At 37.8% G+C, this 19,849-nt stretch overlaps 3 protein-coding genes across 6 annotated transcripts; all 3 read right to left on the reverse strand.

Annotated features, from left to right (window-relative positions):
- Position 1: 1 nt before the first annotated feature.
- knop1 (lysine-rich nucleolar protein 1) lies at positions 2-3,292 on the reverse strand. Its single transcript, XM_056773303.1, has 5 exons — positions 3,151-3,292; positions 1,488-2,713; positions 1,329-1,388; positions 1,167-1,220; positions 2-1,075 (listed from the first exon to the last, which is right to left on the reverse strand). The coding sequence occupies exons 2-5, from the start codon at positions 2,586-2,588 to the stop codon at positions 770-772; spliced, it is 1,521 nt and encodes a 506-aa protein (XP_056629281.1). The 5' UTR covers positions 2,589-2,713; positions 3,151-3,292; the 3' UTR covers positions 2-769.
- Positions 3,293-3,337: 45 nt separating this feature from the next.
- On the reverse strand, positions 3,338-8,671 carry gprc5bb (G protein-coupled receptor, class C, group 5, member Bb). Its single transcript, XM_056773316.1, has 4 exons — positions 7,956-8,671; positions 5,748-6,818; positions 5,567-5,673; positions 3,338-5,484 (listed from the first exon to the last, which is right to left on the reverse strand). Exons 2-4 carry the CDS (start codon positions 6,814-6,816, stop codon positions 5,440-5,442), a joined length of 1,221 nt encoding a protein of 406 aa, XP_056629294.1. The 5' UTR covers positions 6,817-6,818; positions 7,956-8,671; the 3' UTR covers positions 3,338-5,439.
- Positions 8,672-11,613: 2,942 nt separating this feature from the next.
- On the reverse strand, positions 11,614-18,801 carry LOC130410170 (cell death-inducing p53-target protein 1 homolog). 4 transcript variants are annotated; one of them, XM_056734702.1, is made up of 11 exons: positions 18,733-18,783; positions 17,380-17,516; positions 16,424-16,513; positions 16,005-16,319; positions 15,802-15,909; positions 15,644-15,709; positions 15,095-15,160; positions 14,576-14,641; positions 13,613-13,690; positions 13,329-13,476; positions 11,615-13,172 (listed from the first exon to the last, which is right to left on the reverse strand). In XM_056734702.1, exons 5-11 carry the CDS (start codon positions 15,863-15,865, stop codon positions 13,067-13,069), a joined length of 594 nt encoding a protein of 197 aa, XP_056590680.1. In that variant the 5' UTR covers positions 15,866-15,909; positions 16,005-16,319; positions 16,424-16,513; positions 17,380-17,516; positions 18,733-18,783; the 3' UTR covers positions 11,615-13,066. The 4 variants fall into 4 exon arrangements, with proteins under 4 accessions (XP_056590698.1, XP_056590689.1, XP_056590680.1 ...); XM_056734695.1 differs by lacking the exon at positions 17,380-17,516 and having other exon boundaries at positions 18,733-18,801; XM_056734720.1 differs by lacking the exons at positions 15,095-15,160; positions 17,380-17,516 and having other exon boundaries at positions 11,614-13,172; positions 18,733-18,801.
- Between the last annotated feature and the right edge of the window lie 1,048 nt (positions 18,802-19,849).

Here is a 19,849-nt window from a genome sequence, read left to right on the forward strand (position 1 = left end):
GTTCACGCTCGGTTTGCTTTAATGTAGCGGTCTCATTATAAACAATAAAACAATGAAAAAAATAATTCCAGGAACACTGTTTACAAACCTCAAAAATATTCCCTGTGCTTGCCTTAACAAGGTTCCTCAATATCACTCCCATCTGTAAACATGTTTTAAGAACCTTTCCGCCACGCTCTTGCCTCCTCCACCCTGACATTTTACCTGAGATCTTTAAAACAAAAATGATTTTAATTTCGCAGAGACTATATAAATTGACTTGATCAATGATTCAGTGCTCTTCAGTGGTTCTTCTGTATTTCACTTACAGGTAAGCGTGTGATACAGGTGGTCATGGTAAAAAAATTAAACAAGCATTTCTAGAAACCCATAAAGGGATAGTCATAAATTACTTAAATAGTTCACCTAAAAAATTTAACCGTCAATATTTACTCATTTCAACCCGTATACGGTTTACTTTCAAAAAATGAAACATCCGGAAGGTTCTTTATACATTGGCCACAGCAGTCAACTTTAAAAACACACTATAAAAGTCGATTTTTGTGAAGAAAGGAACAAAGTGTACTATTATATGGCCTCCTATCTCCTGGACTATATTTAACAAGTCTTGTAGACTACACTGATACTTTTAAGGAGTTATTTTGTATATTCTGGAGGGTGGCAGCTGTATAAACTGCACTTAATAAATGCTTTATCAAAATTCTCCTTTGTGTTAAAAAAAGATTTGTAACAACATGACAGACAATAACGACAGACTTTTAATTTAATCTCAGTCATCAAATCTTATTGAGTTCCGCACGTTCGCGTCAATCGCAAACTTCTTATTGGACGGCGGTGTAAATCCCAACCCAATTCCTTTATTCCTGAAGTCGAAATGTCGGCTCTGCGCGCGCTCAAATTCTCCCAGAAGTCCTTGCTGTAAAGTTTGTTGACCTTCTTTTCCTAGGGACATGTTTGCATGCCTGGAGCTTCCTGTGATCGGCTGGCTGCTTTTTTTAAATCCGCCCATCAGTCGCATGAACTTAGCCTGTTTGTCAGAGCTGTCAAACTGAGCTGTGCTCCACTGGCCAAGATTCTAAAACAGACAAAAATCAGATGTGAACAACACACATTTTTTCCATATGATATAAAGGAAGATATTTAGATGCAATGTCATCTCAACTGACCAGTTTTGGCTGCGATTCTTTATCAATGTCCTCCTGCAGGGCGAGTCTGCGAGCCTGCGAAACAGAAGATAATGATTAAAAACCTGTTATATGGTGTATGACTCTGGTGTGTATGCGTGTAACAGGGACATGGTCTTCACAAACAGTGAGCTAAGGCTGTACCTGATCTATAGAAACCTCATCCTGATTTCCAGGCCTCGCTGACAGGAACACAACATCTTTCTGATAAAGGACAGCGAGAACATGATCAGATACAAAAGTAGTGTGTAACAGTGTTTTAACATCATATTAGAGTCATGAAAGTTATTCTTTTGTTTTTACCTTTTCTGTGTTTTTTTTTTCGTCTCGTTTACTCTTCTTGTTTTCCTGTGGCTCCTCCTCTATGACATCATCAACCTCCAGCTTGATGCCCTTTTTCATCTTTTGTTTTGGTGACCTCATCTCTCCTGTGACGTCGCCAGTCTTTGCTTTTATCCCATTTTCAGGAGCAGGGCCTAAACGCTGACCCTCATCCAGGTTTTCTAATCTCTTTTTTTTCTTCTTGCTCCTTTTCTCAGTGTTTACATCCGTCTCATTCATCTCTTCTTCTACCAGAGACAATTTCTCCTTGTTGACTTTAACCTTCATCTCTTCATTGTTTTCGGTCTTTAAACTGCCGTTCTGTTCTTTTTTCTTCCTTTTCTTTGTTGGTTCTGCATCCCTTTCTACATTTTTTATATTTTTTTCTGTCTTCTTTTTTTTCTTCTTGACCCCTCCATCCCCAGATTCTGGGTTCTGTTCTTCATCTTCAATGTTTTTCCTTTTCTTCTTCTTCATCTTTCCACTGTGGCCCACGTCAACCTCTTCTTTGACCTCTACATCCTTTTTCTTCTTTTTCTTTATCTCTCCGGCCTCTGTGGCGCTCTCTTCCCTCTTTTTTTTACCTTTTTCTTTTTTTCTTTTCTTCTTTATCCTCGATTCCTCTAAACACTCTCCATCAATCTTTTCTCCAGGCTCGCTGTTGGTGACTTCCATCACGTTCTCTTGAAGGTGTTCCGATTCCTTTCTCATCTTTTTCTTCTTCTTTTTCTCTTTCTGAGGAAGCTCAATTTTCTCTAGGCCTCCTTCACTGATATTTATTTCCAACAGTTCTGTTTTCACAGGAGTCTGGAAAGACGCATCATGATACACTGCAACATATTCATTTACCTCTTTGGTTTTCTTCTTCTTCTTTTTCTTCTTTTTCTCAGTGGTGTCATACTCATGTTGCTCTCCTTCACGGATGTTTACCTCTGACTGTTCCATTTTAATAGTCGTCTGGACAGAAGCATGCTGACACTCAATTATATCTTGGGTTCCTCCATTTTTAGCGGTCGCCCACACTCCATCTTCCTTTATTTTTTTCTTCTTTTTCTTCTCTTTGACCACCCCATCAACCGCCATCTCTGGATTTAAATCTCCTCTATTTGGATCACACTTGTCAACTTTTGTCAGGAAAGATCTGTAAAGTCATCTCTCGGTTTTTGCATCATCTTTGATTTCACGCTGTTCTTATTTGCTGGAACTTCCTGCAAAGGCAGTAAAATATAACCCGTATTTCTGACATATATGACATGTCTTGTAAAGCTAAATGTACTTAATATACACATTTCTCATTGTTAGTGTTATTAATTGTATTACATTGACTGTATTGTGTGTGGAATGCTTTAGAAAAAGAATGTCAATTTCGTTAACTTTAAGAGCATATAACCTTACATGACTTTAAATATGAATGAATTAAAAGATACAAATTAGCCGAGTCTTTGTGATCGTAAGATACGTCAAAATAGAAAGCGATTACTCATATGTTTGGGAGATGAGAATGCAACATATAAAATCAACGCAACGGTACAGTTACACCAGTTCATTTTATGTTTCATAATTCAACCGATTAACGGTTATACGTGCAAGTCAGTCAGATCGCTTGCATATTAAGTATCTAGTAAATATATATTTCATTACTTACACCACACGTGTATCCTTCTCCTCTTCCTACTTACATCCGGAAAACGATTATTCTACTTCCCTAACAACGTTACCGCGCGCGTGGCAACGGTAGTGACCGCTAGAGTGCGCACGCGCGCTATTTACAGAGCAACAAGGGACGCCTTGAAAACATATAACAAATATATTTATTAGATTTAATTCAAATATAGACATCAAATAAAAGGAGAATCTGTGCAAATCACGTCAACATTACAATAGAAAGAGAAATTTAAAACTTTTCCATCACACCTGTTTAAAGTGCTTATATCTATGCCTTTTCATTAATTGTATTCACGGGCGATGCGCAGAACGACCGGGGTATGACGTTGCGTAGGAGCTCTCGCGGTATTTGAACGCAATACGCAAATCGGTCTGCGCAGCGCTGCGTAAAGTCGAATACATATCGTCTAACCACCAGCATTTATCGACATATTATGATTTGTGTGCTAGAAAAAACGACATGATAAACACAGTATTGCCTTACGAGTTCAAACACGTCATAGATGTGCTGACTGTTCTGAAATACAACGACAGATGTACAGTTTGCATGAAGATTGACTATAAGCGTGCAAAGTTTGTAAAATGTGCATCTCTGCTGAAAAAATGTTGCTATCACAGAAATATTTATGATATTTATTTTTATAATGGTTATTGTAGTGGTTTAAATGGAAACAATGGTGTTTGTGTAGCTGTACTGGCAATGTGCTTTATTGGGATGTTATCCTACAGAAACACGACTCAAAACTCACAACATTATTGACATTATAATGGTAAACAGATTATGGTTTATGAAAACAAGTGCAATTTGTATTTTTTCAGCAGGGATGTTATTTAAAAGGGTCATATGACACGGCTAAAATGAATATTATCGTTAGTTTTAGATGTATTGCAATGTATATACACGATTTAAGGTTAAAAATGCAGTATTTTCTACATACCGTGCATGTTTTTATCTCCTCATTGCCCAGCCTCTCTGAAGCGCGCAGATTTTTTACAAAGCTCATCGCTCTGAAAAGCGAGCTGTGCTATGATTGGCCAGTTAACCAGTGCATAGTGATTGGTCGAAAACTGCAAGCATGTGACGGAAATGTAACGAACATCAGATTCCAAAGCAATTGAACTGACAGCTTGCGTGTACATTTGGGCTGTTGTAGTCAATTCATACCACGAACTGACAGAGATTTGTGGGGTGTGGTTACACCAGGCGTTTCAGGCAGGTCTGTGTGAGCATTCACTTTTAGATAGAATGCATCTTTTGCTCCAAAACTATTTTTTTTGCCATTTTACTTGTCTAATACATGCATGGGCAATTTATGACACACCAATTACGTATTCACGCCATATGACTCTTTTAAAAGTTTGAAAACCAAAATTAAAAGTGAACAATTTGTACAAATAAATACATTAATTTAGCCATTTAAACAGGTTTTGATTGTATATTTGAAGGCTAGAAATGACTAAAATGTTATCACAGGAAATTTTTTCAATTCTTATGTCATTCTGTTTCACTCTTACATTCATGTCTTCTCTCTGTCTCCAAATAAGTAATTCTTCTTCTCTGCATTTATCTTAAAAATGGATAAAGTTTAAATGGAGTCTTCTTTTATAGTGTCCAATGTTCTTAAGAGAGATCCACTTAAAAACATCTAGTGCAAAATTTGCCTACCCCCATGTTCAAAATGTGTATAAAATTTAAGTCAGCTTTAACTTTCCCTTACAAAAATTAAACATAGTAGTTGTTGTGAAATCATATTTATACAATTGGTAATCAATACTCCCGCAAAAGACTGTAACATTTTTGCTTCAATAAAACCAGGGTTAATTTCCATAAGGGTTCATGATAAAAGGATTTCCACATTATTTAACATGGAACCGTAAAGGTGAAGTATAATTTCTGTGACACTTGTAGCATCAAAAAAATTGAAAGTTTACAGGTGAGTTTATTCTCACCCAAAAGTGATTGTTTGATTGACAAGCAAAGTCAAGTCAGAACCAGCCGATTTTGTTTTGGGTTGTTGTTTTACATGTGCAAAATACATCAGGGTGACCAGACTGGGCGATCTGCATGTCATCTGAGGCTAAGACTGATATTCCCGCCCCCAGACTCATGCTATCGGTTAAGCCAATGTTGCTGATGCTGTCTCTCAAACAAACTGATTGGAGGCACAGAAATGACACACTTCACCTTTTTTAAAGTGCCTGTTGACCAAGTCACTCAAAGTGCATCCTCACAGGGAGGAAGAGGACATTATTGCCATGGTAACCACTTTCACCACAGATGCCTTCCGGTGAAGTTTGGAGGGGCACTTGGGATCTGAAATGCATGAAAAAAAAAAGTGTTTTGATGTTTGTTCACGGGCTTGTTTGTGTGTGTGTTTCAGCGTATTAACACTCACCGTTCCTGCATTCATGAGCAATGCCATCTCAGTGGGCTGATAAACATGACTACGGAACGGCACAGCGGGTCGGATCAGTCCGTTGTGATACCCGCCAGCCTGCAGAACTATAAAACGACACGTAAACCAGTGAGACAAACAGACACAAACACGAGCAAAACAAGAACTGGTTTCTCAGTACCTGTGCTATGCTCCTCCACAGAGTACGCCTGACTCTCTGCATAAGAAGCTCTGGGATTGGTCGTCCGCTCGTCGTCGTGGTAACCCTGCACGCTGGGAGGCTGAGGGGTGTCGTAGTAGTTCTGCCCCCCGTCTGCGTTCCTCTGATCCGCCGGACGCAAACACAGTTGAGTTTCTGGGATGGCGTGGAATAACAGCAGGACCCATCCCTCTGTCACCAAGGCGACCGCCAAAGCTGGCTCGTCCCAGCCCTTCGGTACAGTTGCGATGGCCGCGTTGCCGTAGAGATAGAGCGTGAGCCAGGCGACCCAGACGAGAAGAGACGTGAGACACGACAGGAAAAGCCAAACGCCGTTACACCTCCATTTCATTGTTTTCCTGTTGGACTCCTCCCTGTTGCCGCCTCCACACAGGACGACTCCCAAGGACAAGACGGTGGCCGCCAACAACAGCACTGCAGCGTAGCAACACACCAGCACAAAGTCTAAAGGCAGGTAATCACAGGCCTCGTGTCCCTGGCGGACCACCGTCAGCAGCAGCCACTCCCCAGCGATGATCCCTTGGACCACCGTCAGTCCGAAAGCCAATCCGGCGAGAGAGCTCCCTGCCGGGCTCCGCCTCCCTGCTGCCAGCTTCTTCAGTCGTAGCCCCTGCACCAGCAAACACGAGAAACACAGCGCAAACAACGTCCCCCACAGCCCACGACGCACCCCGCACATCACCTCGCCACGCCCGACCAGGAAGACCAGTGATAGGCTGAAAAGACCCACCGTTCCGGCCAATAGGAGGAGGAGAGGACCAACGCCACATCGCTTATCGGGTTCAGTCACCGTTTTGAGCTTCGCTAAGAGAGTCACGACTAGAATCAAAGATGATACTGTACCACCGCACGCTATGGCTTCTAGCACCACGCCCCATACCGACTCCAGGTCACACAGAACATGGTAGGGCGGGTCCACAGCGGCCCCACACCCTCGAGGAGAGGGAGGAGCTTTAACCTGAGGTGTGTCCTCGAGAGCACAGCAGCCAATCAGAGAGAGGATGAAGATAAGAGTGGGTCTCAGAGCCATGCCTGTGAGAGAAAATGAGAGACAAAGAATCAGTAAATCGCATTTTGTAGCTTATTCATCGCTAGATAGTTCACCCAAAAAATCACCCCAAAATTATTCTTCATTTATGCACCCTCATATCATTCAAAACATGTATATGACTCTGGTTAACACAAAATAAGCTATTTTGAAAATTGGTTTTGTGTTCGCATAATGAAAGGCAATGGGAGTCAATGTTGTGGGGTTATAAACATTCTTCAAAATATCTTATTTTGTGTTCTGCAGAAGATAGAAAGTCATACAGGTTTGAAGGTGAGTGAATGTTAAAAGATTTTTCATTTTTGGATGTACTATCCCCTTAAACCAATCCAACCAGCTCTTAAATGAATCCTTAACGTTTATAAAACATATTGGTTGAATTATTCTGTTAAATATTTCAAATGAATAGCATGAATGTGGTTTTATTACCACACCCACATCTTTTATTTTTTGCTTTTTCCCCAAAGACAAGAACGTGGAACCATGCAGGTAAGGTTTGCAGAATTTATGTAAGCAATCACACTTAATGACCTGTTCAAGTAAAGATAATAGCAAGGATCAGTCTCATTTTCTACAGAATGCAAAAAATGTTGTGGATTCATACAGTAACTGATTGCTTTCATTTAACTTGTTTTATTGTCTGTTGGTAATGTTGTTTGTCCTCAAAATCTGCTGAAGACATTGTTGCCAGCTTTAAATATAGTGTTCCTTGTTAAATAAAGAATTTAATTAACAATAAAGAATTTATTTAACCAGCAAATAAATTTGCTCATCTGTTTACTTGTAAAAGCTGCGTGTATAGATAACGCCTCGACGCGCATCCTCTGCCCCTTGTAAACCCACGGCAGTTGCTATGGCAACCAGAGGCGCGCGTGGGCTGCTCTAGATGGGGGTGATCTCAATTTATATAAAGAACAATCGCTGACTGCCACACACGCACACAATGATCTTTTAACGTATTTAAAAAACTTTTGTGTTGAATTCATAATGACATCTAGCCATGTCAGAACCAAAATAACAAATAATGCAGAAAAACCATACCAGTCCTTTTACGCGCACGAACAGTTTCTCTAACCAACATAAATACGTTGTCAGCTATGTTGAAAATGCTTGTTACTCACCTTGTTGATGTAGATTTGTGTATTTTAAGCCCTCCAGGTCTAATCTGTCTTTTGTTTTATTTGAATATTTATTTTATCAGAATAGTTTTTGATCAAAACATCGCCAAGGCGCGCGCCTATAACTAACAACATATGCTATTTTGTGCAATACATGATATTAATCTGGTTTGAATTAGGTTATCTTCACATATCCCGACGAATGCACGCTGACGAGTCTTTCTCCCGTGGGTCCTGGCGTTCAATAGTCCAAAAACAGTGACAGGAAACGCAAATAAATTGTCATTAGTGCGCGCCAGACAGCGTCACACCTACACACACACGACATCTGCGGTCCTCCTTTTATTTTTCCGTCTTTTCTTTCTCTTACATCCTCAGTCTCTTCCTCGTGATGGAGTTAAATGTTCTCCTGTTCCTCGCAGCTGAAAAGCGCTCGTGGATGCTGCTCTTGGCTGTGTCATCCACTGTAATGGCTTGCTTTGGATCAGGGTGCACTAGAGGGTAAAATTCACGTCCGATTCAATACACACTTCGCTGGACTGTTGCAGTGCATAGGCCTACTTAGATTTTATATGCAGCCATGTCCATATGACTCCACTGATGCAGAATTTATAAATAAACAAAAGCAAACTCCTCTAACCCTTCTGGATCAGAGACTTTCTGCGCGTAACATTGTCCAGATGACTCTGAGAACTCTTTCTGTTTCAGTCAAATGACGTGGAATGTCTTTAGATAGTGTTATATAATGGAGATCTCGATGCTTCAGGTCATACCCGTGTGTATGTGTGTGTCAGTGTCCATAAGTAGCCTTACAATAATCCTTCCCAATGGTAGCAGTGAGCCATCAGAACGCTATTTCATCTCCTTACATGTCATGATGTGTGGACGCAGTGCTTACAATTCAACACAATTTACAAATGACATAAGCCATAGGAGTAGATCGACATCAGTAGCAGACCAATCACAGAGTAATAAACTGCTGCTTACGTCACTCGCACCCCTATACCTAATTGTTATTCTTCAATGTAAGGAATGTGTAGAGCTATTAATATGGATCACAAATCTGTTTATAACAGCATTTGTTTAAGGATTATATAAAAAACTGAAATACTGTAAAAATAAAGAACACATATGCAGTGGTATAACATAATTATAAAATGACAAAATAGCTCAAATAAAAGTGTAGCTGAAACAAATTAGCTAAACTAAAAATGAACATGGCAACTTAAAATGCTAGACACTTAAAATATTCTTCTAAAAATTCAAATTAAAGTCAAAACAAAACTATAATGTGGTTATGATATTTATTTTAATAGTTATGAGATATAGAATATACAGTTTTTCTTTGAAGATGCCAGGCATTCAAGCATGAACACACATTCCCAATGTCTACAATACACACTTTGCCTGAGGACACACACACAGAGTGAGTGAGGGAGATAGACCAGATAGAGAGACCACTGTCATCTCAACAAAATGAAGACGGATTCCACTTCCTAACAGAATGCACACAATTCACAGATATACTGACATTGTTTTTGGAAAAATCAAGTCCATACACCAGATGTTTGAAAGTCTGTCAAACGATGTGAAACCGCCGTGTCTGTTTGGAAAAGGAAGGACTGCTGTGTGTTAGCTTCACAATATTTGTCTGCCTGTCACAACAAAATAGAAAACAACTAATCTGTTCTGACCTGATGCTTCCAATACATGTTCATAGCCCTATATAATTGTATCCTTTTATTCTGCACTCCAAAAAAGTTTTTGCTGCTTGTTCAATTTACTTCACTTGCTTAAGTTAAATCAACACAACTTTAGAACAATGTGGTCACAACATGATTTTTTTATGTTTGGTCATATAACTGAATCCATTCATGTTGGGACAACATAAAGGAGTTGTGTTGTCTTAACATAAAATAGTTATAATCGGGCAGAGGACTTATATTTCCCAGCATGCATTTTTCAGTAAAAAGAAACACTTGTTAGTGATTAATGTTCATTTATCTTTAAGGTTTGAAGAGTTAGAAATATTTTTGAGTTTTGTGCTTACCATTGTTCAGAAAAGTGTCGCCTTTATTTAGGTCATGGGTGGTTACAATTCTTTACTTGCCATTGTGTTCTATTGACTCAATATCTTATCATTGAAGTTAAATGGAATTATGTTTAATTAATGTTAAAATATATAAAATAAAACATTGTTGAACATATAATTTTTTTAGTGTAGGTTAGACACAAATTTATTTAATCGAGACTACTAAAAAAAGTTCACAAAACAAGATTATAGTGAATTGTTTCAAACAATTTTTTTTGGGGAGAAATATACTGTACTGTTCAATTTCGTGGAAAAGTTTTCCTCGAGTTAATTAAGATCGTTCAACAACTTTTTGGAAGTGTGCTATTTAAATGTATATTTTGCTTTTGTAAACCTTTTTTTTTAACTTAACTCTCTTTCCGTTTGTATATATATATTATTAACCACTTTAATGATGCGTGCACTTCAATTCACACTTTATTTGATTATATTTTATTACTAAAATTATCTTTGTTTTTGTTTGTATACATATTTGCACTATTTGTATGCAGCCCAAAATGCTTTGGCAATATGAATGTACATTTTGTCATGCCAACAAAGTACTCTTACATTGAATTGAAATTTAGAGAGAGAGAGGAAGTAGGTTAAGCTGCATTCAGTTCCTGACCCTGAGTCAGCACATGAGCAGATCCCATAAGAATATATATTGTTGATAGTGTTCACAACTAATATTTTTGGGTTGTTTGCTTTTGTTGCACGAAACAGAACTTAAACATTTAAAGCTTCTAAACATTCATTCAGCATGCGTAACATCTTGGGTAAAAGATGCTGAGCTGGTAAAGTCTGTAGTAATTCTCCTCACGAAGGGTCAACACAGAGGACAGACCTGAGCTGACCAACTGTCCTTACGCCAACAACATACAACAAAAAAATCTTCATTACAGTTAATAGTAAGTAAGATAAACCAATAAAAGCCTGAATAAGCGATTTTGAAAAATAATATCACAACATCAAGATTTTAGGTATAAAGATAAGTAAATTTAGTTGCATTTATTAATATTTCTGCATTCTCATAAATAGAGAGTTCACAAAGAGGAAAAGGAAATTCAAGCATTCACATCCTACTGTATTAGATGAAAGTCCTATCCTGTCTATCTTTATAAGACACAGTCAGGTCAAGTCAAGCTTTACAGACATTAATCCTCCTACAGAGAGAAGAATGTAGGGAGACAGTGAGAGGAAACCCCCCAGGCTCTGTCACAACACTGTTTCATCATTACTCTCTTCTTTTCTTTCTTCCCAAAACACATGAATTACAGCATAACCCCATTGAATAAAACTCGAACAAACTAATAATAAACCTTACCAGATTTAAAACCTATTTGTAGTTAGAAAATTTGAAAGAAAATGTCATTTTATGTTATTTCATTTAGTAGCCACTAGATGGAGTCCTTCTCTTTCTTTTCTGTTTGCATCAGCTGTATCCATCGACTCCTTCTATTTCTGTGACAATTTACCAAGAATTAAATGATTTGATTACTCAATAGTTCTATTTCTGCTCTCCAATTCATCTTTATTATCATCATCTTTCTGGTGTATTTATATTCGGGACACTGTTGAGCAGTTCAATAAAGAGAAAACTCATCTGATTTGAATACATTTGAGAAACATTGCATTCTGGCTATGCAATGCTAAGTGTCAAAATATATTGGTCATTGTCAACAACCTAAAATTCCATAATATCAAAATTTATAAAACACAACACGAACAACATTAAAGATATTCGTGACAGATAGCATCATTTAATTCTTGAAAATATAGTTATCATTTTTTTTGCCTCCGTCATGTAGTGAAAACCTGATATTGCAACAGAACTATGAGAGATAGGCTACATTGAATTCTTAAACCCTGTGAATCCACCTCATCCTTCATCAAGACTATAGATGAACAAGTTTCTAGGCCTACATTGTCTTTGGTTTTCTTTTCTTGAGTAGAACACAGATAATTAGACATGATTATGTGGGTAAACTTTAATGTTGGCTTGTCAAAATCAAAAGCACCACCACTATTTTAATATTTAAATAAAGATAAGAATAAAATGCGGCTATAGTGTTTGTCTTGATGCGTTCATTTTATAGAGTGTTAATACACTCTTATTCTCATTGCCACATATTAATTAAATTGAATAGAACAAAATTAGCACAAAAAAGAATAAACATTGTGTGTTGTGCAAAACAGCAATTAGAAATAAAATGCATGATCATTATCATTCTCATCATCTTATTTTAAGATAATAAATATAAAAGACTGTTTAATGCCCTGGTGGCACATCTAAATATACAATTTAGATATTGTAGTAATGCAGACTAAAGACTAGGTTTGGTAAACTTTGGGGCGGTTTCCCGGACAGGGTTTAAGCCTAGTCCCAGACTTACTCAAATGTTAGAAGATCCTTGATCGAAAACAACTTGCAATGACATATGTGACCCTGGATCAAAAAACCAGTCTAAAGTAGCAATGGGAACATTTTTAGTTAAAGCCAAAAATACATCGTATGGGTCAAAATTATGGATTTTTCTTTTATGCCAAAAATCATTAGGATATCAAGTACAGATCATGTTCCAAAATTTCCTATGCTAAATATATAAAAACTTTATATTTGAGAGTGGATGGCCAGTGACAATGCCTAACATTAACAACTTTTCACATTAATTAACCTTTGCACCCTCAGATTCCAGAGTTTTAAACAAGTATATCTCCGCCAGATGTTATCATATTCTAACAACTCATACATCAATATAGAGCTTAAATTGTCAGCTTTCAAATGATGTAAAAATCTTGATTTCAAAAAATTTACCCATAAGACTGTTTTGTTGTCCAGGGACACATATCTGAAAATGTGTGATTGTTTTTTCTCAAGATATACACACAAGTAATGTATTTTTGCAAATGATGCTTCTAAAATGACTTAAATATCCTAATTTAACTAAGGCCTAGTTTTGGTTTAGGATAATCTCTGTCAGGGAAACTGGCCCTTTGTGTTTAATAGTCATTTAGTCAAGATTTGATTTCATCGTTAAAGCTACATTCGTTTGTGTACATAGACAAGGGTCTTGCACTGTGGACAGCGATGCTCAACGTCCTTGCATGCGTCCAAGAAGAAAGGAGCTAAACAACAGGGCCACATCCTGAAAGACACAACAGACACTGTTAGAGCGTTCAGCAGAGAAAAAACTGTTGTTTTCAGCTGTATTTACAAGAAGAAATAGTTGGATTTCAAGTTCCTGCAAAAAGTTTTGTGGCACTATAATTTATGGTTTATGCTGATGATAGTGATTCCTTACATAAAAATGCCAAGACTGGCGCAGATGCTCCAGGCGAGCAGGCCATTGACGTATTGGGTCTCAGTGACGACCTGATGTTGGCAGTGAGGGCATCTCGTCTCCCCCGGTACATCCCTCAGAGAGGATGGCACCATGACCACCTGAAGGGCTAAGCACGCAGGAAAAATAGAAAAATATTTATATTACAATTAAGCATATTTGCATTATGGACACAAAACACTGTAATTCTGGGTCTCAGAAGACAAAGCGAAACTCTTATAATGGCTCACATGTAAAAGACATACCTGCCAGAGGTGGGGCTTGGTTAATATAGATTAGAGACCTGACAGGTTCTGGTCCTGATGGTGGACCCATCCTATAATCTGTATAGTAAAAAGCCACAAAGATATTTGAACGGAGAACTCATTGAACCATATCACGAGGGCCTGTTTGAGGTTATGCGGCTATTCACATTGCTATTATAGATGAGAACTGGGCTGTTTGAGTTGCATTAGGTTTTACGCTTTATGCAGGTGACAGCGGGCAATGGAACAAAAAAAACCCCACATCAAAACACATGGGGGTCCCTATAGAGCCAACACGGTAATACTACAATTCATGTTTACTAAAGCCATGCAAGAGCACTTAATCTCACTGACACATATTTCAAATTTCTATGTTAATGTAATTCTAATTTTATAATTTAATGTATAAAAATGGTGTGTTATGATAAAAGCAGAAAATGCAACGTTGTGAACTCATTATTCAAAAAAACAAAATAATTTGGGAGACTTTCAGTTGATTCAGTTCAGTTAGTTTTTAAAAAGGATAATGGACTTTATTTTTTTTGTCTCTTTTGGAGAAGGGAAAGAAAACAGTAGTCGGACCTCACTCGGTTCATTCTCACGAAACCACTGAAACATCACGGTAAAGATTTTAAATATAAAAATTTAATTCAAAAGCACCAAAAATTATCATAATGAACATAATTTTGTTTCTACCTTGCACAAAGCATAATTTTATTATATATTTTTTCTGAATTTTATTTCTTTTTCTGCTGAAAGTACCATTACTTTAACAAGTGGCCTACCGGGCTCATTATGTTGTTATTTAATCAGAGTAGAATACAAATAATTTGAGAAAAAAGGTTTTTCTACTTCTCGAATGACAGAAATAACAAAAATAATCGATGACAGAAAATAAATAAAAAATAACACAAAGTGAAACTGAAGCATCATGCTCAGCTGTAGATGAATATTATTATGTACCCTGTCCGTATTGTCGCTGGAGCGGTTGTGGATTGTACTGTGGTGAGGTGTACTGGGGGACTGGAACTAAAAAAAGAACAGAAAAATTAGGAAGTACATGGCATAATTGGTTTTTGTCTTTTGTGTCGCTCTTTGTATAGCTTTTGTCTTCATTGTTGATTGCAACATGATGGCAGAGATGTAGAACGTTGTGGGACATCTTATGTCCAACAGTTTTCAATGGTTACGGATGTGAAAATTTTGAAGGACTTTTTGTAAAAATAAAAAAGGTTTAAAATTATGTTAAACCGGTCAGCAAAAATTTTGAAAGAATGCTTTAAGACAAGTCGTACCTTGTTTTAATAAACAAACATGCAATTTGTGGACATCCTACATCTTGAAACCAGGATTTTCGTGGGAACCTCATGCGCTGGTATATTTCCTAATATATAGTTAACTACAGCACATTTTATGGGAGTAAAATAACACAAAGTAAACTGAAACATGAATGCTCAGCTATAGATGAATAATAGACTTTACCCTGTCCGTGTTGTTGCTGGAGCGGTTGTGGATTGTACTGTGGTGAAGTGTACTGGGGGACTGGAACTAAAAAAAGAACAGAAAAGTTAGGAAGTACATGGCATAATTGTCATTGTTTTCAAAAGTTGTCTTGATATACTTTTAGTCTTTTGTACAGCTCTAGCTTTTGTCTTCATTCATGATGTCAACATGATGGCAAAGATTTAGAACCTAATGGGACATCTTATTTCCAGCGGTTTTCAATGGTTACGGTAATGAGAATTTTTAAGGACGTTTTTGTAAAAAATAAGTTTACAATTATATTAAACTGGCAGTAAAGGTTTTAAAAATAATCCTATTAAACATGTCATACCTTTTTTTACTAATAAAAAGGAAATGTGCTGATGTGAGTGTTTTTAAATAAATTATACTTGAAACCAGGATTTTGTAAGAATCCCACTCATATTTTACAATATAAAGCTATTTACATAATGAAGCGTTATGAGAGTAAAATAACACAAAGTAAACTGAAGCATGAATGCTCAGCTGTAGATGAATTCTGGACTGTACCGTGTCCGTGCTGTTGGTGGAGCGGTTGTGGATTGAACTGTGGTGAGGTGTACTGGGGGACTGGACCTAAAAAAAAAAAATTAATGAAGTGGCATAACTGCCATAGTTTTTTAATAAGTTGACTTGATTTGCCTTTTTGTCTTTTTGTAAATGCTCACCTGTCCCCTGCACATCTGGGGAAGTGAGTGTCTGAGTGTTATAGGTAGCCTTGAATGTTTGCATTCCGACTGATTGGGATGTGATTGATTGTGAATGTGGATTATTATCTACAGAAACGATGAGTTTAATGTAGTCAAATGTCACACAGATCTGCATGAAGAATTATGAGTCAAATGATACAAAGTGAAACTTCAATGCTCACCTTCACCACCCTTAGATGAGAATGGGTGAGTGTGAGTTTTATCGGATGAAGACAAAAACAGTTATTATAAAAAAGAAACACTGAAGCCCCTCTCAGGGCAATCGGGCCAGAATATTCATAGTACAATAAGAAAATATAATACTTTAATATAGGGTCGCATATTTATCGCTAAACAAAACATATTCATGCCAGTGGTCATCCTAGTTAATTGTGTTACACCAATATATTACAATACAGAGTAAAACTTAAGCATTGATGCTAGGTGTACAGTAGATGCAGTCTGAGCTTGAATCCCTGAAGTGTTAGTCACTGGAACTGTAATATAAACATATTGATCGACAGTGAGATGGTTGACCAAACATTTACACTTCTGTCACTTAACACTTTTTCAAAATATTGTTCATGGCTCTCGTGCTGACCTGGTTGAGGTGGGTAAGTGAGCTGCGGGACAGGGCAGACAGCAACGGTCTGATCCACTGCGGGGAGATTATTTTTCATTGGTGAATAATCTGTGAATGTGAAAGAGTGAATAAGTGAACAGCGAGAAAAGGACATTTTGTGATCCATTGACTGCATTGATTGTATAGTTGGCCACCCTCACGTGAAGCACTTTTTAAGTCATTTGGAGAAATTCGGTATATATCTGAAAAAATAAAGTGGCCCTAAAAACCATTGACACTTAAAGGTTTTAAAATGTATGGATATATAAACATTCTTATGAAATGTATTAATGCTTTTAAGCCAGGGAACATTATTGATGTAACTCATCACATTATTTAACTATCCACATGTTGCACAAACAATCTTTTTGTGAAACGTACATTGAAATGTCAATTTGTGTCATATGTTTGTTAATGGTTGACAGATACATTTTCACAGGGCTGCTGTAAATCTCTGTCATTCTCGCTCTCATGCTGGCATGACATTTTTTAAAGCGGAAGCCTGACCAGCCAGTCTGCCAACATTGCCAAGTGACAGTGACGTATGATCCGGCAGAATGTGCGTTTGGAAAAGATGACAGTGAAAGTAGAAACTTCAACCACAGACATACACACACAAAAACAATGCAGTCAAGTTCATAAAAACATGAAGCCACCAAAACAGCAGGAAAAGCAAATACAGAACTAAGAACACGGAAACAAAAATACTTAATTCCAAACACTTCTCTGTCTTGAGTCTCTGGGTGGGTGATGTGACAGACGGAGGACCCAAGTGCAGACAGGGAGATAAGGTTAACAAGACTTGAATAAATAATAAAATACAAAACAAACAACCACAAGGGGGTAACAGAACAAAACATGGAAACAAGAACAAGGACTGACTAGACTAGACTAATAACAACACTTGACATTAAACTACAATTAACTAGACGGACCAGGGACCAGGGACCAGGGACCAGGGACCAGGGACCAGGGACCAGGGACCAGGGACCAGGGACCAGGGACCAGGGACCAGGGACCAGGGACCAGGGACCAGGGACCAGGGACCAGGGACCAGGGACCAGGGACTCACCTACATGGCGCAGAGACAAACAATGAACCAGCACAAGACAAGAGATACAAGGTCAATATAAAGGGAACCGAATCAAGAGGGGACAGGTGCAGGGGATAAACTAATTAACACAAACTAGGAAACAGGAGGGCAGGAACAATGACAAGAACGGAGAGAGAGAATGGCTACCAATAGGTGCCAAAATAATCTCTCTCCAACATAAAACAAGGGATCCTGTCTGAGTTAATTTTTTGCCCCATTGTGGGAAGTGTCATGATTCCGCCTCACCATGTCAGATATTTCTTGGTTTTGAGGCGGAATCATGACACTTCCCACAATGGGGCAAAAAATTGACTAAATGCAAATAATGACACAACGTCTAATAGGCAAGGCAAGGCAATGTTATAGCAATGCAAACTAACAATATGCTATGCAAAACATGCAAACACTAAGCTAACGAGAGAATGAGAGGGGATGGGCCAAAGACGAGAACGGAGAGAACACATATTATAAATAAACTACCAAGAAACAGCTGAGATCATTCATTTCAAATTGCAAATAAAAATAGTGTTGTTATTCAATATCCGTTTTCAAGCATATTGGCATTGCATGTTTGGTGACTTTCTGTCACTTCTGAGGTTTGCTTTGACATTGGAAAGGAATGGACACAATACATGGGCAATTCTTTAAAAATGTCCGCCTTACAATGAAAAAATCCCTTCTCCATCTGTTGGGTATTGTCGCTTCTGGTTTGCACATTTTTATTCAAATAAATCCTACAAAGTTTGTCATCTCCCCCAAACCACGTCCTTTCTTTGTCACATCCATGACACATGTTTATTTCCCTTTTTTAAAATAGAAAATAGATTTACATTATTCTGATCTTTAAACTATCAACAAGGGTTAAGTAAAATATAAACGGATGGTTCAGTACATTGGTAACAAAAACATTCTCTGAGAGTTTACACGTCACATCCATAACGCAAAATGTCACATCCATAATGCTGAAATTGCTTACATCCAGAAAGTGGATGGATTTCTTCATTTTTGGCAGAGCCCTGGTACATAGAACCTACATAGTAGAACCTTATAGACATTGGATTTTTTTGTTTGTTGTTAAAATCCAAATGATTTCTTAAACATTGTGTGTAATCTTAGCAATTTAAGTCTATGACATATTTAAAACGATCACTCTTTTTACTTGAAACACCAAATCACATTAGAATATGGCACATACCTGTGTGTTTCGGCTGATGTTCCTATTTAGAAACTCACTGGGAGAGTAAAGACAGGAAACAGACTAAATAAACAAGTATGGCACAGACAAAGAGACAAACAGAGGGTGGAGCTAATTATGATGTTTTTTATTCAAATCAAGTTTCATGACAAACAGGGTCACAAACATAGAATAAGTACCCAATCAACATGTATAAGAAACATTGGATGAGAGCAGGGCTGAGAATAATACACACACTGTGCACACAAATCCGAACATAAAATCAATTGCAAGCTAGAGTCCCATAGTATTCAAAATGAGATTCTCATTAAACATTTTTAATTAATTGGTGATAAAGGTGTTATATTGCGTGAATATGTGTTTTTCTGTGTCTTTGGCGTTTTAAAATTTGCCCATCCATGTATATGACAAGTGAAATTAAACAGAACATTAACCAACTTTCAAAGCAGCCCTGCAACGATGTTTCATGCATTCTGACTTCTTTACAGCGTTAAACGCGCTTTCTTCTCATGCTTAACATGGTCAACTTGTCAAAAAACGAGTTGGGCACATTACGTCCTATTTCTGTGCTCGATACACTACCCCACTCCCCGTTTTTTTGTCAAACATATAAAACTGTTTCATTACAATTTTTTCTTAGTCCCTTACTGGACAATTCTCCCGGAAAGCACACGGCGAGCATGGGCAGACGTCACTTTCACTTGTGTGCAGGAAAGAGCATACGTTCGCAAAGTTCACGTGTTTGTTAGTTCACTGCATTTGGGTGATGAATGTTATATAAATGATGACGCTGGATGTGGAGATAGTTTGAAACTGATATATGGAGCCGTCCAGCGCTAAAAGATGACATGAACCGCATACGGTGACTGAAACTGCCAAGTTTTGTTAGCAATGGGTGCGCTGCTGCGCACGCGCTTTAGTTCAGCCTACCCTTCACCCCGCACGTGCAGTATGATTTCAGAAAAAATCGTACAGCTGTATCTATCTTTTATAAATGTGATCCCATAAATTCTCTTCGAAGATATGAAGTGTGCAATAATACTCTGTAGGCACTGAAGATTAATATGAGATTGGCAGAAACCGCATGTGTCAGGGCCGCTTTAAAAAAATAAACAAA

This window comes from Triplophysa dalaica, chromosome 2, assembly GCF_015846415.1.
Source record: "Triplophysa dalaica isolate WHDGS20190420 chromosome 2, ASM1584641v1, whole genome shotgun sequence".
NCBI lineage: Eukaryota > Metazoa > Chordata > Actinopteri > Cypriniformes > Nemacheilidae > Triplophysa > Triplophysa dalaica.